At 49.0% G+C, this 25,019-nt stretch overlaps 4 protein-coding genes across 6 annotated transcripts; 2 read left to right on the forward strand and 2 right to left on the reverse strand.

Annotated features, from left to right (window-relative positions):
- Positions 1-1,401: 1,401 nt before the first annotated feature.
- Positions 1,402-7,088, reverse strand: LOC120678753 (ranBP2-type zinc finger protein At1g67325-like). Of its 3 annotated transcripts, none has more exons than XM_039960068.1 (10): positions 6,812-7,088; positions 6,549-6,594; positions 6,330-6,442; positions 5,938-6,223; positions 5,290-5,351; positions 5,055-5,106; positions 4,857-4,966; positions 4,101-4,131; positions 3,704-3,855; positions 1,402-1,876 (listed from the first exon to the last, which is right to left on the reverse strand). In XM_039960068.1, the coding sequence occupies exons 1-10, from the start codon at positions 6,821-6,823 to the stop codon at positions 1,700-1,702; spliced, it is 1,041 nt and encodes a 346-aa protein (XP_039816002.1). In that variant the 5' UTR covers positions 6,824-7,088; the 3' UTR covers positions 1,402-1,699. The 3 variants fall into 3 exon arrangements, with proteins under 3 accessions (XP_039816002.1, XP_039816003.1, XP_039816004.1); XM_039960069.1 differs by having other exon boundaries at positions 1,700-1,876; positions 5,938-6,220; positions 6,812-7,083; XM_039960070.1 differs by lacking the exon at positions 1,402-1,876 and adding an exon at positions 3,181-3,554 and having other exon boundaries at positions 6,812-7,067.
- A 2,726-nt stretch (positions 7,089-9,814) lies between these two features.
- On the forward strand, positions 9,815-11,748 carry LOC120677348. Its single transcript, XM_039958499.1, has 2 exons — positions 9,815-11,246; positions 11,322-11,748. Exons 1-2 carry the CDS (start codon positions 9,878-9,880, stop codon positions 11,456-11,458), a joined length of 1,506 nt encoding a protein of 501 aa, XP_039814433.1. The 5' UTR covers positions 9,815-9,877; the 3' UTR covers positions 11,459-11,748.
- A 1,506-nt stretch (positions 11,749-13,254) lies between these two features.
- Positions 13,255-16,267, forward strand: LOC120677397 (pollen receptor-like kinase 5). Its single transcript, XM_039958550.1, has 3 exons — positions 13,255-14,384; positions 14,474-15,247; positions 15,343-16,267. The coding sequence occupies exons 1-3, from the start codon at positions 13,682-13,684 to the stop codon at positions 16,050-16,052; spliced, it is 2,187 nt and encodes a 728-aa protein (XP_039814484.1). The 5' UTR covers positions 13,255-13,681; the 3' UTR covers positions 16,053-16,267.
- Positions 16,268-19,848: 3,581 nt separating this feature from the next.
- Positions 19,849-20,987, reverse strand: LOC120680213. Its single transcript, XM_039961823.1, has 2 exons — positions 20,697-20,987; positions 19,849-20,591 (listed from the first exon to the last, which is right to left on the reverse strand). Exons 1-2 carry the CDS (start codon positions 20,862-20,864, stop codon positions 20,016-20,018), a joined length of 744 nt encoding a protein of 247 aa, XP_039817757.1. The 5' UTR covers positions 20,865-20,987; the 3' UTR covers positions 19,849-20,015.
- Positions 20,988-25,019: the final 4,032 nt, after the last annotated feature.

Genomic DNA, 25,019 nt, shown 5'->3' on the forward strand with positions numbered 1-25,019 from the left:
TTAGAATTTTTAGTTTTAAAAAATATAAAACCACCTTGAAAACCACGCCAAGGTCCAAATTTGCACGGTTTCGATAGTTGGATGTCCTATATTGCCCGGTTTTGTAGTTGAAGTTGGAAATCGGACTTCTACGATAGTTCGAGGGTGTAATTCGAACTTTTCCCGAAGAAAAATCATTCCGATCTTCAAAAAAAAAACATTCCGCGATATCTACCGCCAACCCTTGCCTAGCTTGCTCCGACTGTTCCCCTTCGAGCTCAACTAGTAACTAAATACAGCTCGCATACAATCAGGCAGTGTGTATACCACATTAACACTCCTGGCCGTGGGTATAGCACATTAACACTAAGACCAATCTCAGTGAAAGTGTTATAGGAGTGTCATCAGCATTAAATTTGTTGACATGACAGAAGAGAGAAGGGGAAGTGTCATGAAATGTGAGAGGGCTCGATTACCTAGTTCACAATCTAAGTAACTGTGTGATGACATTCTCCACTGAGACTGGTTTGAATACCCGCCCAGGGTACCGACCAGTATGGAACTCGCGCAACACTTGGGCTCTAGCCGCCATTGTATGTCAATCTGTTAATGGTCTGATACCCAAACCAAATGCCACACCAATCCAACTGCTAAATATGCTCACCGCTCAAACCGCACCACACCAACCTCAAAAGGCGAACCAAATTAATCTCTAATGATTTGAAACCAAGACCGAACTGAATTTATTATTCTTATGGTTACCATCTAATCTAAAAATGACGAGAGTGAAAATAGACGGCCGCATAAACGCAGCCTCCCACGGATCCCCCTTTTCGCAGTTGCAGCTCTCTCTCTCTATTCAAAAACAAGCGAGCGATCTCAGGCTCGGGGGGCATCGATCGACCGGACGGCACGCGGCGCTAGCAGCTGCTGCAGGCCTGCAGTGCGAGGCGCGGGTGCCGCTGCTGTCGTTCCCAGCGGCGAAGGGGGGAGGACGGTGGTGGTGTGGATCAGGCGGGACAACGCCGCCAGCCGGGAGCTTCTCACCTGGGCGCTCGTCAAGATCACCTATGCGGGGGACTGCGTTGTCGCCTTTGTCCTCAAACAGAGAATAGAAAGTAGCGGATTGAATCTAGACCAAACCAACCCAATCTGATTTTCTAGTAAAACCAAACCAAATTGGACCACTTTACAAAGTTAAACCAGTTTCCACTGTACCATAGCCAACCACAACGAGAACCAGACTGTTAGAACCGGTTGCGGTCCAAACCTTGAATTGTACCACACTCATTACGAAAATAAAGTTCAGGCCCTTCTGCCACGTTTTCGCTTGGTAAGGCGTCTGCCCCTTCAAAATTCTCCTTCGCATGTGTGCATCAAACAACTTTTTTGGTGGAAAGATTCGAGGATTTCAGTAACAAATGGCATGGGGGAAATTATCTCCGGTACATTTTAGAAACGTGATGAACTTACATCAGGAGTACGGAACAATAGTGGCGTGCTCAAACTTAGGCATAAAGAATAAATAAAGAAAAGGATAAAAAGGAAACAAGACACTCCAAACAGAAACTGAAATGGTTACATCAAGATACTGGCCCCTGAACATCACAAATGCTTACCATCTCGAACTTCCTATAGCGCTGCCAGACGCTCACTACAGAAGCATATCCACGAGGTGCAAATTTCTCACCTTCATTTCACAATATGAAACGGTAGCAAATTAGTTTGTAAGACTGTTCTGCAACACACTGAGTGCTGCCATCCGGAACACGTGAGAACTCATTGGTGCTCCAGCCACATCACCAGGAAGATCCGTCTGTGTCTGCTCACTGTTGTCTTGAGATTCATGAAGAAGTCGCAGCTTTGATAAAAGCTTCGTAATGTTACATGACAAAAACTAATTCCAATGGCATTATGTCAGTGAAATAGTCACAATCGAGACAAGCATGCAAGGTGATGGTCTACCACTGCACAGTGTGATGATGCACATCACTTTCACCAAGGAGCAGCTCTTCTAACCAAGCACATGAGAATGGTGAAACTTGAACACGGTAATCCCCAGAGGGCATGGAAGATGATAACAGTAACATATGCAGTCATGCAACTGAAATGTCCACCATCGACTTGTTTCAGACCTAACAGTTACTACAAGCAAAAGTAACTACCAACTACCAAGTAAAGTGCTCTCCTAAGTACTATTCTATCCCAAAATAGAAGTCATTCTAGAAATTTTAGGACAGATTAACGAGAAGGTAAAATAACCATGTTTACTCCTATTTATTACCTATGTTACCGGGACACGGGTGCGGGAATCGGAATCCGACACGGATGCAGGTGTCGGACTCGGCAAGCTCAGAAAATTAGGATTCGGGGATTCGTCCAATATATATTTTTAAAATTGATTTAATAGTATTTTAGCTTTTCAAATAATAAATATATTCTAAGTGTAGACCTACAACACAAACTAGAAGGCCACAAGAGATCCCATTAATGCTTTACCCAAGGAAAAAGCCTGACAGCACAGCAAAAGCTGCAGACTAGCTACGGTTTCTGCATGACAGAACCCTCAAATCGGCATTAACTCCGTTCGCTGGGCTGGAGCTGGTGACTGGAGTGGTGTGAGAGAAAAATATTGTTGGCTGGCTAGAGCTAGTGGCTGAAGTGGTGTGAGAGGAAAATACTGTTGGGCTAGAGCTGGAGCTGGCTGCTGAACACAGAAATTGAAAACACTTCTCTCTCTACCGCTACACATGTATCCATGTCTTCTGCTCGTTTGCTAGCTTGTGCACATCAGCACATTACCTTTTTTCTCTCCCGGTAACAAGATTCGTCCTCAGCGTGTCAGATACGAGTCCAGCCGTGTCTGCGATACGCACCAACGCGGCAAAAAAATTTTGGACACGCGTGTCCATGTAACACAGTTTATTACCTATATTTGGCAGTAATTGATTCGTACATGCACATGCACTTTCTAAATAGGGTAGAGTGACTTGTTTTTTGGGACAAATTTTAAATCTTAGAATGACTTGTTTTTTGGGATGGAGGGAGTATCTTAGTAGACCACCTTGCTAAGTTGCTAACATCCCCAAGAACATTATTTTCGAAGGTAAAAAAGGTTGCCATCGCCAACCATTCAGAAAAAAAAAACACCTGTAAAATACCAAACCATGAATTGAAAGAAAAACGACCAGAAACACAGCATTAACAAAACCAAAAAATGTTGAACAGTAGTGATAGTTCATAGCAGAGTGACAATCTATGACACAGACAACTAGAGAAATTTCATATAAAGATGACAATTTACCCAGAGTATCAGTAACAAAGACAAGTAACCAAGTTCAGCCAGGAAAGGCAAGATGACCAATTCACATGACAAATGGATGTTCGTGACCAAAATCTGTAGTGATTACCAACTCCAACGTGTTTACCATTAGGACCCTGACTCAACTAAGGTCTCAAGGGGAAGAAACTTGTAACGACAGCAGCGACTACTGACACAGATGGACCCCACATTCAGACTGAACCTTGACGATGACGCTGGACCTTCTTGACCCTCATTACTGTTCTAGGACTCACTGTAACAGTAAGGACATGATATATCAAGCTATGCGCAAGCAACCATGAGGCAAGAAAATGATTAAAAATAACTTTAATATGCAACTTAATGTTCAAAATAAAGGTGTGCCAAATGTCCTGATCATACTGAAGGTCATGAAACACAGACCTGATTGTCCTGATCTGTTGCTGAATCATTTGTATTGTTTGTCTGCAGTGGCTTCTCTGCTCCACATTGAGGACGATTGCATTTTGTTCTGAATGGATAGTTTATGTTATTGCACTGCTCGCACTTCCAACTGCCCTCTGGCATCTTTGGTTCTATCAATGAGAGGTTGGGTGTGAAATTAAATAGAGTTGATTGAATAAATTACATAAGCCTATGATAAAGATAAACTAGTCCATAAATTATGCGTATAAAACTCCAAAGAAAACAAACTAATTGCCTTTGAAGAAATGTCTAGTGATAACAAAGTTTTCTAAATTTAATAAATTAAAGGCATTTGATATACACAAAAAATCTAGCGATAAAAGCAGCAGAAAGCATTTATAGTATGGAAACTTACTTGAGCCTCTTGAACCATCAGGCTTAGATCCCTGCAGAAAGAGTGGATATACAAGCAATCAGTAAAGTATACTTAGCTCTATAAACGATATACAGAAGCCCAAGCATTAGAAATGTAGACCCAAGTTTAGATGAAAGAGAACTACTTTTAGATAAGAATAGCCAATACTTGTTTGCTAAAAGTTCACAAAAGTGTTATGGTTTAGCTTATCACATATCACACCAACAGTAATGACTAATGAACATCAAGCGGGTGCAATGGCATGAGTCATGTAGCAAGTTAGCAACAAATTGTCAGTTAAATGAGCAATTTCTTTGATAATGTTCATGAACACTCAATAACAAGAGAAAGTTGTATTGAGTTTTTTTTACTACAGAAAAGGAGATCAACAAAAGTACTGAGATTCTGATGTCCAATAGATGAACAAGCATACAAATGCAATGATGAGCTACTGCATACCAGAGATATCCAGGCATACATAAGCAGACCATTTAGAACAATAGTATACAATGAAGACTATGTAGTAGGCTATGTTGTAGCCTACCCCAACTCGCTTGGGATAAAAGACTATGTTGTAGTATACAATGAAGACATATAAACTACAAACACATGACTAATCTTGTGGCAGCAAAATCAACTTCAAGCACACATGCAAAGTTACAGTAGTATCGATAATTGCAGAAAAAACTGAAATGATTTTAGTTCCAAAACATGAAACTGAAAGTAGTTATATCGAATCGCTCATCTGTCTCATACCTGGTTTTCAGGTCTTGGTGTGTTGCACTTTCTCATATTACAGACTGTGCGAAAGGCGAAGTTGATGTTGTGGCAATTTGGACACTCCCAATCATTATCACACCCAGATCCTGCAGTGATAGTTCAGGAGAATATGCAGAGATTAACCAAGTAGTAATAATTTAAATGAGTAAAAACTACAAATTCAATAATTTATACCTGCAGGCTTCTTCTGGGAACCTTCATCAGAATATGAGCCAGCCCTTGTGCCCTTTCAAGTTCAAGAAGCAATGAGCACATTGAGAAATGGAGTAGACACACATTATAATTATCATGAAACTGGGAATGCAAAGTAACAGCAACCAATGTGCGGATAATTCTTCATTTAAGATAACAGTAGTTAATTCGAATTAGCATGAGTGGCATGTACGCAAGGGTAATCAGAAGAGCATACCATTGAACCAGGACTAGGAGGAATTAAGCCATATCTGTCCATGGGCATTCCATACATTCCACCTATTAATGGGACAGTAAATGAGATAAGTCTTGTCACTTTTGAGTGAACACATTGAGAACTTTGGATTGGAAAACATGCATCGTGACCCCCAATCAAAGAAGTGTCAATGAGGACACGTGGCAGAACGCAAAAGTAAATAGTCCCCAAAGAGGCAGTGCTGGTCTGCGGGACAAGCTAAGTATCTATGATAAACAGTGTTCTAAAAAACGTTTTTAAACATCGTTTAATCTTGATTAAACGCTGAACGGTGGCCAAGCGTTGCGTTTAATCACAGTGTCGTTTAATCACAACACACGTTTAATCATGTTCAATCTAAGTTTAATCACAAAAAACTCTAAACCATAGGCAAGCGTTCGCCTAGCGTCTAGCGTTTTTTAGAACCTTGATGATAAATGAGGATCAAGTGAAAAGAAATGGTGTTCTTATGTTCTGTAAAATCCAATTGTTTACACACTATGGTTTGCATAAAAGGAAGGATTGAAAATATTGGATTCTGCCTACTTATTTTGATAGGTAGATTAATATTAAGAAATGCAAGGCAATATCAAAATAAGGCATGCCAATCATAGCCAAAGAACTTGTTACCTGCTCCCATCATAGATCCACCAGAATATGGAGGTGGCCCGGCCATTTGCATCGGCCCGTAGGGGCTCCCCATCGGTATGCGACCACCATATCCATATGGATACGCCGAACTCCCAGGGAACTGAGGAATGCCATAGCGCGGCGGCATTGCAGGTCCATTAAACATGGAGGTCCCATACGGGGGAGCACCCCCACCAAGGTACATCGATGGAGGTGTCCCTGGGCCCATGTAACCCCCTGACGTGGTGTAGTGGGGCGGAGTCTGCATAGGCTTTTGCATGGCCTTCTGAATGGCAAGCAACAGCAACACGCGGTAAATGCAAAAGCGCTAGCGACAAGCGGAAGTACTCGCAGGTACACTATACTAAAGCGAGGCAAAAACCGTCATGTACCGTGTGATCCGCTGGCCTGGACTGGTTGCAGTTGCGCATGTTGCAAGTGGTGCGGAAGGCGAAGTTGACATTCTTGCAGCTGGGGCAAACCCAGTCATCCTCACGCCGGCTGCCTGAGACACGCATGTTTTTTTTGTCCCCCGGGAAGGGGGAAACCCACCCAGACGCAGCTTAGGTATCCGATGTGACAGAGAACGAGGAGGCGGCGGGGTAACCTACCGTCGGTGCGCGCGCGCTTCCCAGCGGATTGGTTGCGGCTGTCGACCTGCAAACCCACGCACGAATTCGTTAGACCTGGCGGATGTCTGGGATTCAGAGGGAGATCGACGAGCACAGCACAGAGAGTCCAAATCCAGCAACGCTAGCAAGCTTCCAGCGGCCGCGACTAATGGAGTAATGTAGCGCGACACCTGCTCGAACCCTAATCGACCGGCGGAATCGAGGAGGGCGGCGCGAGGAGGAGGAGCTGAGCGGGGCGGTACCTGAGAAGACATGGCTGGCGGTGGCGGTCGGCGGTCGGCGCGGCGGTAGGCCTTACCGCTCCTTGGAGCGGAGAGGGAAAGCCGCAGACGCCGCGGAGAGGAGCGGCGAGCGAGGGAGGAGGGAGGAGGAGGGGAATCAGACGGAGCAGCGGGCTAGGGTGTTGCGATTTCGGCTTGGGAAATTTCCGGGGTGCAGATTGGCTTTTGCCTCCGCCGCGTCGGCCTGCGGTGTACTTGCACGGACGGCACTCCCGGACGACGAGCTGGGAACTGGTGGTTGGTTGCTCCGCCGTGCGGGCCAGATGAGGGTGACATTTAGGCCCATCTCTGGTTAGTGGACCCTTTTGATCTCACGTGGCAGTATGCTCCGGCCCATGTCTTCATTTTCTTCTTATAAAAAATGTACATTTTCTTCTGCTTTTTAGATTGATACAAATTACAATGCTATAAGAATTTATAATTTTGTGGCATAGAATGAAATTTAAAATGCATTCATAAACTAAGTGTTAAATTTTAATGACAAATAAGCATGCCTTTTTGTGACCTTCCACTCTTTGAAAAATAGAAACTGAAAGTGCAGTAGTAAACCAAAGTATAGTTGGCCAAATGGCCCGAAGCCCATGGGGGCCCGAGGCACGGCCCAATAAAGTCCGACCCAAGCACGGGCCCAACACTATGAATTTAGGACCCGGGTCGGCACGGGCCCATAGGTGGGCTGTGTCTGGGCTTCAACCTCAGCACGCTGGACGCGTCCAGGCACGACCCGATAATACCGGCCCGATGGGCGGCACGGCCCAAGGCCCGCTCCTAGTGTCAGTTTGTTATATATAGATGTCAGGAAGTATTATATATGATGGATGGATTTTATATGATGGATGGATTACATATGTACTGGTGACAATTTGTTATATTTTGTTGATTTTCTACCAATGTTTTGTGAATCACGATAAAAAACTGTGTTGAATCAGTGTTTTAGTGCCCTGTCGTGTTTGGGCCTGATGGGCGGCACGGGCACGATGGGCGGCACGGCACGGCACGAAATTCTAATCGTGCCTTTTCGTGCCGTGCCCAGGCGAGGCGTGCCTGGGCCGTGCCGCCCATTTGGCCACCTATAAACCAAAGGCATAAGAGTAGCCATGTAATTGGCCATAAGATGGTTAGTTCTGAGCTGAACTAACCATCTTAGTTCATTTCTATCGTATTCTTTTAAGTAAGACCAAAATAGTTCAATAACTAGAAACAAAGGCGCGGCAATGCCGCGCCCACCACAGAGTAAGCCCTGCTATCCAATTACTCAAATGGATTATTTGCTAGTCAATAGTTGTTGCAATCACTGATCTGTAATCCGAGTTACCAAACAATAGTTGAATTATCAGCAGATAATATATATAAATGATCAATCCATGTTCCATGGCACTGCAAATTCAATGAGTTATCAGTGTGTGTCAATGCAAATTTATGTAGATTGCCATAGCAACATCAAAGCAAAACTAAGTAATACATGTGCAATATCTTTTTTTTGATAAATCTCCCCTCTGAAACCAAAGATAGGTAGCATCACAAAGCTGCATCCTTGTATGTGAGAAATTTCATCATCCTCAGAAGAACCTGCACTGAGGAAGGATGAAAGTATTGATGATAATAACTGTAGGTCAGGTTCATGACAATCAAACACCTTTTAAGTTGTGGAGGGGCTGGTTAGCTGAAACAATCCCCAAAGCACGTTGAAGGTCAATGGTTACATTAATGCAAGTGAGGATTGAATTTTTTTTAGCTGATTACTATGGTTAAAATCAGTAGTTTGTAGCAAAAAATGATGCAAAAATCGTAGTTTGGTAAGCTTTTAGTCCAGTAAACCAACCTGAGCCTTGACGTTTGTAGCATAGGATAGAAGTAAAGGACTGTGCAGCTTCCAGTGTTAGGGCTGGACATTTTGTCGAAAACCTTGGAGGCAGTGGAGGCCACGCTGGTTGCTGGCAAAGGGCATTGCAGCCTACCAGCCTTGGAGAGATGGTGCAGCCACTGGAGGTCATAGATGGAGCTGCTGCTTGCGCCAGTATTGCGTTGACCTGCAGTCGTGGAAGCTGCTCTCCGAAGTGACCTCCGTCGCTGCACTCCGGGGAGGGGGAGCCGCCAAGACTGGCAGATCCAACGCTACCCATGTTGAAGTAAAGGGATGGCAGGGGGAGAGGAGTGGGAAGGGAGAAGAGAGGGAGGTGGCTGCCTGCGGCGGCCATGGCAAGGGGAAGGGTGTTGGAGCTGGCGGACGACGTCCGTGGGTAGTGCGGCAAGCGGGTGATGGGTGGTGCTGTAGGCAGAGTGAGGCGTAGGTGCAGAGGTGACGCGCAGACGAAGGACGGCGGTCGGCCTGCCGGCGACAGTGCAGGGGAGCAGACAGGTCCGCGAGGATTCGCGAAGGCGGCGGGTACGTGGCTTAACGGGCGAGAGATGGGTATCAGATGGTCTGCGTCGCAAGTTGGGCGTATCCAACGGCTAGCAATCTAACGGGTGACGTGGCCCTATTTGGACGCCCGTGGTTTGGTCCAGGATTCGTATATAGACAGCCCGTTTAGTTTCCAAATTTTTTGGTGCTACAGTTTTATAATAGATTCGTCTCCTGATTTTCCGTCCATCGATGTAATTAGTTTTATAATTAGTCAATGTTTAATACTTCTAATTAGTGGTCAAATGTTGTCCAAAAAATTTAATTTTTGGGAACTAAACTGCCCCAGAGATTGCTGACTTGACAACCTCTGACGAAAAGCAAAACAAGTGAATGAGCGAGTTTGCATCGAAGACCTGCAGCAAAGGCAACCAAGAAGATCAATTCCTGCTCAATCCTTTTCTTGCTTTCAGCTACTGCATCCCCGCGCATCTGCGTGCCTAGTAGTCCCCGTCTTGACTCGCTTTTGTTGCATCACACACGTACACGGTCGAGATCCAGTGAGCCTTCTGCGCTTCGACCTCGCTCCCCGCCCCTGTGAAGTGTGAACGGTCATGGGCCTCCCCTCTCGCACCTCTCCTTTCCCCTCCCGACTCCTCAGTCCTCACGCACACTTGCGCGCCATGGATGGCACCTCGCCGCTCACCGATCGCCACATGTTCGGCTATATATTGTACTCCGATCCCGCGACTCGACGTCTTCATTCTCAACTGTGTCGAAGCATCTACTGGCTAGCTAGCGCAATGATGGAGTTCTCTGACGAGGAGGAGCAGGGCCCGTCGCCGGCGTCGGAGTCGGAGTCGGTGCCGGAGTGCCCGCCGCTAATGGCGCCGCAGCCGCCGTCGTCGCAGCGGCCGCTGCTGCTGAACCCGGCGTACGCGCGGTGCAAGTCGGTGATCCACGACGAGCTGCGCAGCTTCCGCGCGTTCCTGCAGTGGTGCGCGCTCGACCACTCCACCCGCGCCGGGCGCGCCGCCTCGTACGCGGCGTTCCTGGCGCTTGCGCTCCTGGTGCCGGCCGCCGTCTCGGTCTCGCTCCGCGCCGACGCCGCGCTGTCCCCGGCCTCCGCGTCCGCCATCACCTTCAACCGCGTCGCCCAGGTGCCCGCCACGGGGCTCGCCGCCATCTCCTTCGCCACGCTGGCCGTCTTCTTCCGCCGCCTCGGGGGGCTCCGGCAGCTGCTGCTCCTCGACGGCGCGCTCCGCGACGACACCGCCTACGTCCGCCGCGGCTACGCGCGGGAGCTGGACCGCGCGTTCCGCCTCCTGGCGGCGCTCCTCCTCCCGTCCCTCTGCGTCGAGGCCGCGCACAAGGCCGTCTTCTTCTTCTGCACCGTCCGGGTGGAGCCCCCCGCGGCGCTGGGCGTGGTGCTCCCGCCGCTCCTCCCGCCGTGGCGGGTCCCCTGGCGCGCGGTGGCGCTGGTCGCCACGGTGGCGTCGTGGGTGTTCCGCACGGGGGTGTTCCTGCTGGTGTGCGTGCTGTTCCGCCTCACCTGCGAGCTCCAGATCCTGCGCTTCGTGGGCATCCACCACATGTTCGACGTCGAGGCGCGCGCCGCCGCCGCCGCCGAGATCTTCGCCGAGCACCGCCGCATCCGGACGCAGCTGCTGGCCACCAGCCACCGGTACCGGGCGTTCATCATCTGCTGCCTCGTCACCATCACCGTCAGCCAGCTCGGCGCGCTCCTCGTCGTCCTCTCCTCCGGGGACGCCAAGAGCTTCTCCAACACCGGCGACCTCCTGGTCGGCTCGGCGGTGCAGCTGAGCGGCTTCTTCATGTGCCTGTTCGGCGCGGCCAGGATCACGCACAGGGCGCAGAGGATCGTGTCCATCGCCAGCCAGTGGCACATGAGCATGGTGGCCGCCATGCGCCACGGCAAGCCGTCGCCGGGCAGCGACGCCGACGCGTCCCGCGTCTCCGGCTCGTCGGCGGCCGTACCCCAGGCGGCGGAGCCCGGCGCGGCGTGCTCGTACAAGAGCAGACAAGCACTTGGTAATTCACCAAAGCAACCGAACTCTGATTTGCTGCCATCAAATGAGGCCAACTTTTTGTTGCTGTGCGCTGTAGTGACGTACCTGCGCCACAACGGCGGCGGCATCACCCTGTTCGGCTTCACGCTCGACAGGGGGCTCCTCCACGCCATCTTCGTCTTCGAGATGACTCTGGTGCTCTGGATCCTCAGCAAAGTTGTGGTGCTCCAGTAGGACCCCGTGTACACGTGTCAAGACAGTCTTATGCATGGTAGTGCTACAAAATTTCGCTCGCCATTTCGCCTCAAATGTAGGATAATAGAATAAATGACCCTTATAATAATACAACAATAGATAGTAGTACCTATACTCGTATAAACGTATGACGTATTGTACATTGATATGATCCTCCGGTTTAACATGCTACTTTTTTTTTGCGGTTAGTTTAACATGTTACTTTGACATGTGCTTTTTATACTAGAAAATAAATTAAAGAAATGGAAGCTTATTTTAGCCCAAACCAAGAGCCTTTCTTGGCTGAACATTTCGATTTTTCTCCGCAATGATTTTAATGGCTCGTCGGAGGGACAATTCTGCTTTTTTCGAGACGGGCTCACCCCATTTCCATTAACATGTAACGGAAATACAGAAGTTCAAGAGTTTAAGAACGGAGGGGAGAAAGGGGAGAGGAGATTCAACCTTCAGGAACGCATGACCTGATTCAGGTCAAGCGCCCTGTCATATTACAGACTAAGAAAGCTCCCGGGTTCCTAGAAGCACTAAAGTTTAACAGCGACTAAAAGCAAACCACGACCCATTACAGCCATAAAACAAAACAACAGCAGAAAGAAGATCAGCCGTCGACTTCCGCCTCCTCGTTGTCCTCCTCAGTCACAGCAGGTAGAATCCTTGGAGTGTGGCTTGGTTGTGTCACCACCGCCCGGTGCACACAAGCCAACAGAGCTTTGACGCCTTCCAGAATTTTCCCCTGCATTTCCGGTGGATAAAGACCTGCCCAGTACATCATGAAGGAGCACGCATGGTAAGAGATTTCAGCTGGGTGTTTGATTAGTTTCGAGTCAAAACATGCTTTGTTTCTACACTTCCAGATTGCTGGTGGGACAATTCTGCTATATTGTTGAAACATTTTTCTACTCTTTTGTGTTTTTATATTTTTCATTAGAATATTTTATTTTCTTCAAAGTAATTTCGTATTGTCTTGCCAGTAAGATTGTTATATTCGTGAACCTTTCTTAGTTTTGAACATGCTACGTGTAGAATAGTTTTTAGTTTTATCGAGAACATTTTTTGTCACTGGTTTTTCATGGACTTATTGGTTTCAAATGAGGCCCACAAGCCGAGAAGAGATGGCAAAAACAACCTCACATATGTCTAAAATTATATGAGGGTGTTGGTGGTATAAATGAACCATAGTTAAAAATTGGTCAAAAATAGTTATGGACTTTTTTAGATAATGGAAAACATCCGGCTTCAAACCTCTTCATAGAAGGGGCATCAGTTCAAAATTATTACATCACATACAAAATTTAAAACATATAATGACCCATCATTATTGACCAATGCGTAAAATAAACGGCCATCCATGGGATGCGAAGAACTCCATAGATCTTGACTCTAGACCCCGCCATGCTTTGACAATCTCATTCTTTCTTTCATTAGTGTGCCGCAACAGAGCCCAAAACCGAAGCTAATGTGTTGGCCTCGAGCTCGGGCCGTGGAGGGAGGAGCAGAGGCTCCTCGCGGCGGCGGTGGCGGGAGGAGAAAGAAGAAGGGAGGAGAGAGGGAGGAGGCCGACATATGGCCCCACATGTAAGGGTCCACATCACTGCACGGTCAGCCTGCCACATCAGCTTCTGGGGTATGACGTGGCTGAATTGGACCTAGATGACCCATTTAGATAGTTTAGGGATCCAAAAATACAATTTTATAGTATGAGGATCTGGATGAGAATCGTTCGATAGTTTAGGGACGGGCCATGAAATTTACTCATACGAAAATGAATGGTCGAAAAAGCCTTCGTGGCCTCGTGTGCAAGTCTAAAATCCACGTTCTTGCTGACGCCTTGCCGCGTTTAGTAGTAGCTCAGAGCAGAGGCGCTGCAACGACTTGACAACCTCATCGGCCCACGGCCGCAGCAAGGCACATTGCTATTCCTGGCCACGACCACGAACCGGCAGCCGCATGCCATGCTCTCTCGCCACCATCCTCGCCACGCGCGCGCGCGCGGGCGGTGGCTCCTGAATCCACTCTCCTCCCCCTTCTCCGCCTCCCTTGGCGTCGACCTCCCGCTTCCCCCCTCCCTGGAAAGCCGCGGCCGGCCTCCCACTCGCGCGCGCCCGACGAGAGCAGGGCCGCAGCGTTGCCGCCGGCCGCATCACCCGCCGTCGTCAAGCGCTGGCGCCGGCGGGCTGGCTCCCCGTCCCCGCCGCCCCGGACATGGCCACAGCGCCACCGCCGTCGCTAGCGCGCCACCTCCTGCTGCCGGCCGGGCGCCTTTTCCTCCTCCTCCTCCTCCCGCTGGCCGCTGACGCCGCGCGCCTCCCGCTGGCCCTCGCGCCCGACGACGCCGACGCGCTCCTCAAGCTCAAGTTCGGGATCAGGGACGACGCCGGCGAGCTCAGCAGCTGGGCCCCCGGCACGAGCCCCTGCGACGGTGACGAATCCAAATGGGTCGGCGTCATGTGCAACAAGAACGGCGTGCACGGCCTGCAGCTCGAGGGGATGAGCCTCGCCGGCAAGCTCGACCTGGGCGCCCTCAAGGGCCTGTCCGGCCTCCGCACGCTGAGCTTCATGGACAACGAGTTCACCGGCCCGATGCCCGACGTCAAGGAGCTCAGTGGCCTCCGTGCCATCTTCCTGTCCGGCAACGAGTTCTCCGGGACGATCCCCGCCGACGCGTTCGCCGGGATGGGCTGGCTCAAGAAGATCGTCCTCTCCAGCAATAACTTCTCCGGCCCCATCCCGGCGTCGCTCGGCGACCTGCCCAAGCTCCTCGATCTGCAGCTCAACGACAACAAGTTCCAGGGCAAGATCCCTGATCTGAAACAGAAGGAGTTGAAGGAAGTCAATCTCGCAAACAATGAGCTCGAGGGGGAGATCCCGGCGAGCCTCAAGAACATCAAGGCCGACATGTTCGCCGGTGAGCAACGACATGGATTTCTGGACCATGTTGTTCCTTTGACGTCGACGTGGACAGCATGTGATCTGTTGCTGTACAAATGTGTGCAGGCAACAAGAAGCTTTGCGGTGCGCCGCTTGGTGCCAAATGCGAGGCCACTCCGCCGCCGGCAGTAAAGGCGCCAGTGCCGAGCTCCGACAAAGACGCCGCGGCGTCCACGGGCGCGTCCGCTGATGACGCGAAGCAAGCAGCTCAGAAGCCCGTGGAGGGCGTCACGTCCTACGGCGTCCTCGCCGCGGTCCTCGGCACGCTGGCGATCGCCGGCGTGGCGTTCTTCGCGCTGCACAAGCGGCGGGACAGGACCAAGAACTTCGGCCCGGCCGCGTCGACGAAGCCCTCGGGGCCGAGGGTCGAGCTGCAGCCGGCGGCGAAGGCCGAAGCCAGCGCGGCGCGCGGCGCCGCGCCGGCTGCGGCCGCCGCCGCCTCCGCCGCCGCCGCGGGCGGTGGCGGCGAGGAGCGCAGCAGCCGCGCGGGCGGCAGCACGGCGCGGAAGGTGGAGCAGGGGCGGCTGACCTTCGTGCGCGATGACCGCGGCCGGTTCTTCGAGCTGCAGGACCTGCTCAAGGCGACGGCGGAGGTGCTCGGCACCGCCAACCTCGGCGTGTGCTACCGCGCCACGCTCACCAGCGGGCACTCCGTCGTCGTCAAGCGGTTCAAGGAGATGAACCGCGTGGGCCGGGAGGACTTCGAGGAGCACATGCGGCGGCTCGGCCGGCTCAGCCACCCCAACCTCCTCCCGCTCGTCGCCTACTACTACCGCAAGGAGGAGAAGCTCCTCATCCACGACTTCGTCCCCAACCGGAGCTTGGCCAACCTCCTCCATGGTGACTAGCCACCATCAACACGATCGACTTGGTTCTCTGTTTTGTTAAAGTCTACTAATTGCTTGCTTGGTGCTCGATCGATGGCACGAACGAAGGCGAGGGCCGGGGGTTGAAGAAGGCGGTGCTGCACTGGAGCGCGCGGCTGAGGATCGTCAAGGGCGTGGCGCGGGCGCTGAGCTACCTGTACGACGAGCTGTGCATGCTCACGGTGCCGCACGGGCACCTCAAGTCCTCCAACATCCTGCTCAACGGCCAGTACGAGCCGCTGCTCACCGACTACGCGCTGGTGCCGGTGATGAACCAGTCGCACGCCGCGCAGCTCATGGTGGCCTTCAAGTCCCCCGAGCGGAAGCAGTTCGGCCGCTCCTCCAAGAAGAGCGACGTCTGGTGCCTCGGCCTGCTCATCCTCGAGATCCTCGCCGGGAGGCCGCCGAGCTACGACCTGCCCAAGGCGGGCGCCGCGGCGGCGGCCGAGCCGTCGCCGTCGGCGTCGGCCCAGCAGAAGACGGCGGCGGCGGGCAGCGACCTGGTGTCCGTCGTGGGCTCGACGCCGGAGGGCGAGTGGCTGCGCGCCGTGGTGGACCCGGACCTGAAGGTCGAGGACGACGAGGACAGGGAGGAGATGGTGAAGCTGATCAAGATCGGCATGGCGTGCTGCGAGGCCAACGTGGACAGCCGGTGGGAGCTCAAGGCCGCCGTCGACAGGATCGAGGAGCTCAAGGCGGTGGACCGCGCCGGCGAGGACCAGTCCTTCTACTCGTCGGTGAACGACGAGGAGGACCTCAATGATGTCGCCATCAACTGATGGATCGACATGGGCCGGCATGGGGATCAATCTGGGATCGTGCCGTGTGTGCATCGTACTGGCATGCCGACACGATGAAACGTACGTGAACTAGTAATGTGTACGCTTATCTTTCTTGCCGGTGGTAGAAAAGAGGTATATATCTTCGTATATATATAACACGAATCTTAGTTTGGTTTTCTCCGGGCAGTGGTCTCAGATAAATTTTCAGCAAATTCAACAGAAGTTCGTTTTTATTCAAATTGTCAAGAGTATCCTATTGGACTTGCGAAACTATGAATTCTGCAAAAGAGAAAAACGCGAAACCCACCATCATTTCAGAATCATTATATCAGCATCAACGACACCATAATTTAGTGGGCTAATAACCATATTTACGGCCTTGGTCATCATTTGGCCTTGAAGAAAATAGCTTTGTAAGTTCACCACAAATGTGCAATCTGATTTTGTGAGTATATTTTCACTAATCAAATCAATATAAATGGGCTACCATCACTACTGGAAAAAGGCCCTTAGGCACCGGTTGAATAGAGCGTACCGGTTTTTCCAACCGGTACCCCGAAACCGAGACCAAAGGTTTTTGGCTTTAACACCGGGTAACACAACCGATACCAATGGCATTCATTTTTGTCAAAAATATGCATGCAATGATGGCTGGGATTCGAAATTGGGACTTATTGCGTCACGTGCACCTTTCTTACCATCTCACCTACACATCACTTGTGATGGGAAGAGAGATATTTTCCTTTTGAAGTAACCCTTGGATGAGGATTAGGTACCGGTTGGTAACACCAACCGGTACCTAAGGCTCTTAAGGTACCGGTTGGTGTTACCAACCGGGACCTAAGGCTCATCCGTAGGTACCGGTTGATGGTACCACCCGGTACTAATGTAAAAGTTACCACCCGGTACCTATGGTGAGCCTTAGGTACCGGTTGGTGTTACCAACCGGTACCTAAGGCTTATCCATAGATTCCATCAACCCCAAAAGTACCGGTATGAAGATGAACCGGTACCTATGCTAGCATAGGTACCGGTTCATTTTTATACCGGTACTTTTAGGGTGGACCTTTGGCTTGTTTTCTACTAGTGTATTTTTTTAGAAAAAAATAATATGAGGCGATGTTTCTTCTCAATTCTCATAGTCAAAATTATCGGTTGGGTTCACCAGATTTTATGAAGTGTTGATATAATACTCTTCATCACCATTTCCTTTTTTTTTTTGAATTTCTCCTAAATGCTAGATTGGTGTTCTGATTCTGAATAATGCTAGGAGCCTAGGATCACTGAAGCCCTAATATTTTGCAAAAACTTGCCACCAAAGAGGTACTTGCTTAAAAGCCACTCAATGGATAGGCAATAAGCCTGTGTCGTTCAATATGAAAAGGTGATAAGTGTATAAACATAATATATGATTGTAGGAGAAAAATGTTATGCGCCGTAGGTTGGGAAAAAAAACACAAGACAAAAGTCTCATGCTTTTTGTCCATTAATTGAAAGGGGTATATACATGCCAACATATATAGAGGATAAATTGCTTAAATTCTGGTGTCAATTGAATATGAGCCAATATACGTAGATGATCATAAATCAAGGAGTCTGAAGTATACAGAAAGGTAGTAAAGAATGTAAGAGTCTAAAGGAAGTCTCATGTTAGTTGTGTTCACCTGGTTTCTTAATTAGTTTGGGTGTGGTGTTCTGATCTGTCTTTCCTCCTCTTGATAAAATACATGCTCAAGCACTTATTTTTATAAAATATAGGCAAATAGGAATGAGTTTGCGAAATTATTCTCACATCCACTCCATTGGAGAAAGAATCCATGGCGTATCGTGAGGTGAGATAAAAATGTTTTTCCTTTTTTTAAGGAGAAAAGACGAAAGAGCCTCCTGAATCAAGAAGGAATTGGTTTATGCTGGATCGATGCTGGTGCACGTAAGTTAGGTTGTCTGTTTGTCATGTAAGTCACACCCAGAGCTTCATCATTTTGGTTGCTGTAGGTATGTTATATAACGCTTGTGTTAGTGGCTGGTGGCGAGTTAGCTCACGTTGTATGATAAACTTTTATTTTTTAATACAAAGATACACGGCTCTCCTGCACATTCGACAAAAGAAATCAAGAAGGAATTTGCTTCTTGTGACATGGAAACGGCGCCCTATCAGCTGACTGAATCAATTAAGCAGCAGTGTGGTGCACTTGAGAGCTAAAGCAATAGTGCATTGTCGTGTAGTCAATTCTCCATGGATTTTCCTTACAGATACAATAAAATAAAGAAAACTAGTAAGGTGGCCCGCGCTAATAGCGCGGTTAGTCTGATTTCAGCTATCATAGTAATATGTACATAAAATTCATTTTTTTCTCTAGGTAGTTTCTTTTTTTCTTCTCATAGTGATGAGGTATATGTGTACATTTTTTTAAGCATTCCAGAAGTAGGGCCATTTATTTCTACTTCGATGGAACCAACTGTTCATACTATTATTACTAAGTTTTATAATTTTATTCTAAATTTAGCTTTTTACTAATCAAAGTATCACAATAATATTTTGTGTTATTTATAATTCTAAAATTAGATGTAAACTAAGATTAGCTCATATGGTAGAACTTGTCCACTTGTGTTCAAGACTAAAAGTTCTCGACTCAGCATGAGTCCTCACATTCAGTGGTAGTAGATATGCCAGTCGACAGCGAGATGCTTGTAGTGACTTTGGGATCTACTTGCTCAATCCCCTGGAGGTGCTCGAGAGTGGTAGAGTTGCGTGCACGTATTCATAGAGGTGAGTATGTGTGCATGTTTGTGAGCATGTGTGCTTGTAATTTATTTCATAAAATAAAATTCTAAAAATATCTATTTAGTAATTGTATTTGTCATAGACTTCTATTGTAGCTATTTTGCATCCCAATTGGTATGCAAATTGATTGCTAATTTTCTTTATCCTTTAATTCCATATTTAATTTTTTATTAGTCTGATTTGACATGGAGCCATTGTGTAAACTGCTAATTTCTTTACGATAATTTCCTAATTTTTAAAATTTTAAATATATATAGTATTCTTATTTGATATGGATTTTTTGAGTTAGTCTAGATAGTTAGATCTTCGTAATGCTTCAGCTCGACATACAGACATACAGTTTGGCGATGGAAGCCACACTCCACAGCATGAAAGAACACACCCGCACGATGCCCAAATTGAAACAATCTGATATGGATACATGTATCACAAATATTTGAACTACAATTCCATAGCCCAATACGGGCATATGCAAGTCATTCCCGTCGTTTTGTTGGAGTGCTCGTTAGCTTGATCAGTTTCTCTAGGCATGCAGCAAAACAATTTTTAGTAGCTATTTACTTTTCGTATTCGGTAAGGATTTTTAATCGAAAGCAAGTTTTATTAATTTATCAATTCTGAAATTATATATACTACCCGTATTTGATGTGGACTCGCCCGTTAGCCTAATCAGTTTCTCTAGATGTACAACAAAATAATTTTTAGTAGCTATTTACTTATCGTATTCGGTAAGGATTTTTAATCGAAGGCAAGTTTTATTAATTTATAAATTCCGAAATTATATATACTAATCGTATTTGATGTGGACTCTTTGTTACTAATCGTATTTGATGTGGACTCTTTGGGTTAATCTTGACCGTTAGATCTTCATAAAATCCAACAGTGCAAATCCTTCTCTTTTTTAGATTAACGTGGGAATTTCTAGACCATCTCGGCGAACGTGGTGGCTTTTTTTAACACTCCTTTAATAATATAATAGATAACCAACCCAACCCACTGGCCAGCTGCTAGAGCACAAACTAGTTAGTTGCCAGTGAAAAAGGAAGCCTAGCTTGCACAAATGCATCCCAACAACTTGCAACATTCTACAGTTGAATTGGCACCAATGTAAAGCATATTCCATGGTGATGCTTCTTGCCTGAATTTCTGCCTGTCTAAACTTAACCATCATCACATCAGACTTCAGTGCTCTGATCACTCTCGGTATGCACCATGTCCACCTTCGCATTGGCCTCGCCATTGCTGCTCCCTTTCTGGACGTACTCGACCGTGTCGATGTTGTAAAGTATCGGGAGCACGGCCATGGAGCAGAGGCACGGCAGGACGGGCCCGAAGATCCAGAGCAGGAGCGGCGCGCCGGCGAAGAAGAGCCGGTTGCCGGCGAGGTTGAGCCGGAACCCCCTCTCCATGACGTCGGCGACGTAGTCCCTGGTGAGCGGGAGGTGGAGCGCCGGCGACGGGGAGAGCGCGTTGACGAGGAAGGAGGCCTGGTTGAGCGTGCAGATGGCGAGGCTGTGGCAGAGGAAGGCGAGGAGGAAGACGAGGAGGAGGACGACGTACTTGAGCGCCATCATGTACTCGCCGTGCGCGCCGAAGACGGCGTCGCTGAGCGGCTTCTTCACGGCGTAGGTGCTGCTGAGCACGGCGGCGACGCCGGTGCAGAAGAGGATGGACGTCGTGGCCGCCAGCGTGGAGCCCATGAGCACGTTCCGCACCGACTGCACCACCAGGATCGCCTGCTTCTCGTTGTTCTGCGCGCGCACCCACGACCGGTCGAGCAGTAGGCAAGGTCAGTGATCACTGCGGCCATGGCGATGAGCTAATTAATGACATCGATGTGCAGCTACGGCTAGTACCTTCATCATGGAGAAGACCCAGAGGCGGCGCGCGGCGGCGCTGATGCCGACGGTGGAGCTGAGCGGGCTGCGGCGGACGGCGCGCCAGAGCCAGAGGTGGTACACCGCGGGGAAGAGGACGGCGAGCGGGATCAGCACCACGTCCAAGTAGCTCTCCCTCCACGCCATGGCCAACGACGATGGAGATCTCTCTCTCTCTCTCTCTCTCTCTCTCTCTCTGCTGCAATCTCTTTCCCTTTGCCTCTCGATCAGCCGGAATGCGCGCTCGTAGACGATGATGTCGCACCACCGTGACGGGGGCTCCGCTGCTGTCCGCTCCGGCGTGGGATATATAGGCAGGCGGGGAGCCGCCGGCCGCAGCCGGTCGAGCTGACCGTGACCACCACTTTCTTGGTGGAGCGCGAAGAAACGCGAGGAGACCACATCGCCAAGAGTGCGAAGCACATGCACGTACGCCGCTCGCTCGCTCTCTCCCATGGTGGACACCTACTCCAAGGCCACGACGCGCATAGAAAAACCCACTGACCAAAAAGTGGTAAAACTAAAGGAGAGCATTATATTAGACATTAGCCGCGACAAACCCTTCATCCTGTCCCGGGCCAGCATGACGAAGCAGACTGGAGTTCCTCTTTTTCTGCCTTTTTTGCTCGCTTTTCGTGGACATTTTTTAGAGGGTAAAAAAGTAGCCAGCAGGTTTGCATGCATTGATGTTTTTTTTGACAAGGTGCTAGATAGTGCTCCTGTTCTTTAGATAATCCCACTTATGGCATATGCTAAGTAAAGCTGGACAGCTAGTCCATTCGTCGGTTTGCTTGTGATTTGAAGGATTCTGAAAGTTTTTTTTAAAGGATTGTCTATCATTTTATTAGTTGTTGCATGAAAATGATTTTGGTAGTTTTTCTATAGGAGGCAATCATCTAGAATTGTCTATATTGTAGTTGAAAAGGCTTGTATATATAGTTGGATTTACAGCTCCAATTAAATCTAACCTTTTACTAGCAAAAAAATCAAGTGTTTACGCCATCATTACTAAAAGTTACACTCAAAGGTGACGCCCATCATTACTAGCATTAACTGAAGTACAAAAAACTCAGGTGTTATTAGGAGGCTGTAAAATATTTACATTATTCTAATCTTATATGCCTATAATGGTAGAGCACAAACCTACTCCAAAGTTCATTTGTTAGAGCCCTCCTATAACCCCCGGTCATGGTTTAGCTTTTTTTCCCTTTAATTAGAAAACCATTGTATTATAAGTTCATTTGTTTATGCCATCATTGTCGGTACCTCTGGACTAGGGTACCCCCTCTTGCTGTGTCAAGACTCGCGTAGTTATCCGTAGCTACGCCCTAAGGAGCTGAGCAGTCGGACCCCAGGGGTCCGACTCCATCCCACCGGACCAACGGTCCCGGACCCGCTTCCCGCTCGGGGACGGGTCCGGTGTCACCACGTGTCCCAGAGGTATTACTGTGTCTAGGCGAGAGCCTTGTAGTTATCCTTGACTACGCGCTGACGACCTGAGCAGCCGGACCCCCGCGGTCCGGAGCCCTTCTCACCCGGTCAGCGGCCCCAGACCCATTCCTTGCTAGGGAAGGGTCCGGTGACGCCGCGTGTCCCGGAGAAGGGAGCGCTCAGCCAAAATAGCCGAGGGCCCCGAACCCCCATATACTATCCGGACCCCTCAGCGGGGAGGGAACAGACACCCCGCCTGGGGCAGGTCCGGAGCCGCCACGTGTCCGCAGGAGTAAGCACGCGCGCGGCCGCGAAGCTTCCTCGGGAAGACTCGCCCACCTACTGCATTCAATACGGGAGACGTAAGTGCGCTCTGCCACAGCAAAGCCCGAGGCGACTTTTGTCATGCTGCATTATTGATTGCGCGTTACCAAGGCACACAGTGCAGCCGCATGCGCCGCCCACGCCATGCATGTCAGTCTGATACGCCAGTTGGACACAACGGCTCACCTTCGCCCATCATGACGCCTACGCAGTAGACCCAACAGTCTACGCCGCAACCTACACTGCCTCAACGGGCGCCTCGCCGATGGGACAAGTAAAGACCCCCCTCGGTCAGAGAGTCTACAGTACTATGAAGCGTATCCGGGGAGAGATTCTCAACCACTGTAGCACCATTAATGTCTTTTTCGTGGTATACTATACATCCTCGTTAGGCCCACCTGTCGAGGTCCAACGCCTGTGTACGCATCTCCCTTGCGCTATAAAAGAGAGACGCCCGTTAGAGAAGGACTAGGGTCAAAAAGTGACTTGGAGGCAGAGGATAGACTCATCCACAGACACAAGAGCAATACACCTCTCAGTGGACGTAGGGTATTACGCTTTAGCGGCCCGAACCACTCTAAATCCCCGAGTGTTCTTGCTTCATGAGTAGATCTGACGAATCGCTTGCGCTTTCCCGAGTAACCACCCTCTGGGATTAGGTGGGTGCACTACGCCACCCGGCTGTGACCCTCCTTCTAGAGCCACGACAATCATTACTAAAAACATATTTATACAGAGGTACCACTTATTCTGCAAAATCAGCCTACATGATGTTCTTCCAAGGAAAGGTAACACTCTGAGGGGCGCGAAGCTGATCTGGAAGGCATGGGCACCGCTGAAGGTGAGGTTCTTCACTTGGCTTGCAGTTAGGCAACTCATTTTATTTGGATAGCTGATCGGAGGCGCCGTCATGGATTGCCAGTAGGGGTGGATCTAGCATTGGGTCTAGGGGGCTCCAGCCCCACTAGACCCCACAAACGAATGAAGCCCCCCTTGAGCTCTCCTCCATTTTTAAGAAGAAAGGAGGAGGAAGAAGGAGATGAAGAAGAAAGGAACGGAGAGGATGAAGAAATCAACACTCCTTTTTATCATTTTCGGATCCGCCACTAACTGCCAGGGGCTACAACATGCAGACTCTGTGATCAAGAAGATGAAACCGCCGACCAGTCGATCACCTTCTCTACAACTGCATGGATGGTCACAGATATGGAGCACTGGTTATTTGGTTGGTTCAGACTTGAGTCAGGATGCGCATGGATGCTGATTGCTGAAGGTTCCTTGGTTTTAGCCTCGAGTCAGAAATGGCCACCTACTGCGCTCCCGTGTTTTGGAGAAAGGAAGTATCGTATTCGTATCTCCAATTCTCCATGCCTCCATCCATGACCAAGCATGCGAGCAGTCCTTGTGCCCTCGTGGGAAATTGGGTTGTTGGCTTGGCTTGCTGCAGACCAGCCGCTCGCTAGCAGTGGACAAAGCTCATGCCTTGACCGTCGTCTCTGTAAACAAGACGGCATGCTTGTGTGTCGTCCTTCCTTTTCTTTAACCTTTGCTGCCATTACAGACAACATTATGTAAACCAGTTAGAGAAAGTGCTCCTCTGCTAAGGCCACTACAACGGCAAAAGGCAAAATAGCATGCATATCTAAGCACACAATCAAGTTAGATTACTGTCATTAAAATTTTCTGGCAAAGCAAAAGTAGATGAATCAGGCAGCATATCTTTGCTAACTTCAGCGTCAAATTAAAATGCTATTACATTAAACAGTACTATGACAGTATGAACCTGCTTACCTTAGGTAGTCCACATGCATGCAGCAAGTAATAATAAAGGAACACTCACCTTTGTGTGCAGAAGCACAAGGGACTTGGGGGGGGGGGGGGGGGGGGGGGAAGCGAGCTTGTTAGTTCAGTGATGAGGAGTCTAGTTGGCAGGCAGCAGCCATTTGTGGTGATCCCTAATGGGGTGCTCTGGAAACGGCAAAAAAAAAATCAGTGCGTTCCATTTGTGGACTGCCTTGGCTCCAACATTCCCAAATCTCTTGAAAAGGATGTATTAATATGCATGGATGCTTCCACGTTTGCAGATCAGTAGGAGTTTTTCAGATCGGTTCCCCACTTCCCCACTAAATATGGCGATTTGCCTATGACGATTGACGACCTCACACGGGATAACGCTATAATACCCTAAGTGGTTTTCTTACTTGTACATGTTTTTTTCTTCCTTTGCAGGAATTACGGTCCCATGACTCCTTTCTAGTAACAACGGTGGCGCGAGTTTTTTTTTAAGACACGGTGGATGGTGAACTGGCGCGAGGTTGAAGACCTCGAGCGTGCATGGGCCGTAACTAGGTAGGAATGTTTTCATGTGCCAGCCTGAAACTCTGGAATGTTTTCATCCATTGTGTGGCATTCTTGCATGAATAAGAAGCAAGACGTTTCCTTTGGTGTTTTTGTTGAATGGACAGGGAATGCCGAGACTTGATATTGTTTTCAGAAAAGTATCTCAAAGGAAGGTTGTTCAAGAACTAGCTGTACTACCTTAGTCAA

Source organism: Panicum virgatum, chromosome 6N, assembly GCF_016808335.1.
Source record: "Panicum virgatum strain AP13 chromosome 6N, P.virgatum_v5, whole genome shotgun sequence".
Taxonomy (NCBI): Eukaryota; Viridiplantae; Streptophyta; class Magnoliopsida; order Poales; family Poaceae; genus Panicum; species Panicum virgatum.

What these genes read in the sequence shown, in the direction of transcription:
- LOC120678753 (XM_039960068.1), bottom strand. An exon ending in TGGATCTATGATGGGAGCAG is followed by an intron (nt 5,352 to 5,937) that starts GTAACAAGTTCT and finishes TCCCATTAATAG; the next exon opens with GTGGAATGTATGGAATGCCC. An exon ending in TGATGGTTCAAGAGGCTCAA is followed by an intron (nt 3,856 to 4,100) that starts GTAAGTTTCCAT and finishes TCTCATTGATAG; the next exon opens with AACCAAAGATGCCAGAGGGC.
- LOC120680213 (XM_039961823.1), bottom strand. Translation starts at nt 20,864, where the DNA reads ATGGCGTGGAGGGAGAGCTACTTGGACGTGGTGCTGATCCCGCTCGCC. An exon ending in GGGTCTTCTCCATGATGAAG is followed by an intron (nt 20,592 to 20,696) that starts GTACTAGCCGTA and finishes GTGCGCGCGCAG; the next exon opens with AACAACGAGAAGCAGGCGAT.
- LOC120677348 (XM_039958499.1), top strand. Translation starts at nt 9,878, where the DNA reads ATGGATGGCACCTCGCCGCTCACCGATCGCCACATGTTCGGCTATATA. An exon ending in CAAGAGCAGACAAGCACTTG is followed by an intron (nt 11,247 to 11,321) that starts GTAATTCACCAA and finishes TGTGCGCTGTAG; the next exon opens with TGACGTACCTGCGCCACAAC.
- LOC120677397 (XM_039958550.1), top strand. Translation starts at nt 13,682, where the DNA reads ATGGCCACAGCGCCACCGCCGTCGCTAGCGCGCCACCTCCTGCTGCCG. An exon ending in CAAGGCCGACATGTTCGCCG is followed by an intron (nt 14,385 to 14,473) that starts GTGAGCAACGAC and finishes AAATGTGTGCAG; the next exon opens with GCAACAAGAAGCTTTGCGGT. An exon ending in CTTGGCCAACCTCCTCCATG is followed by an intron (nt 15,248 to 15,342) that starts GTGACTAGCCAC and finishes GCACGAACGAAG; the next exon opens with GCGAGGGCCGGGGGTTGAAG.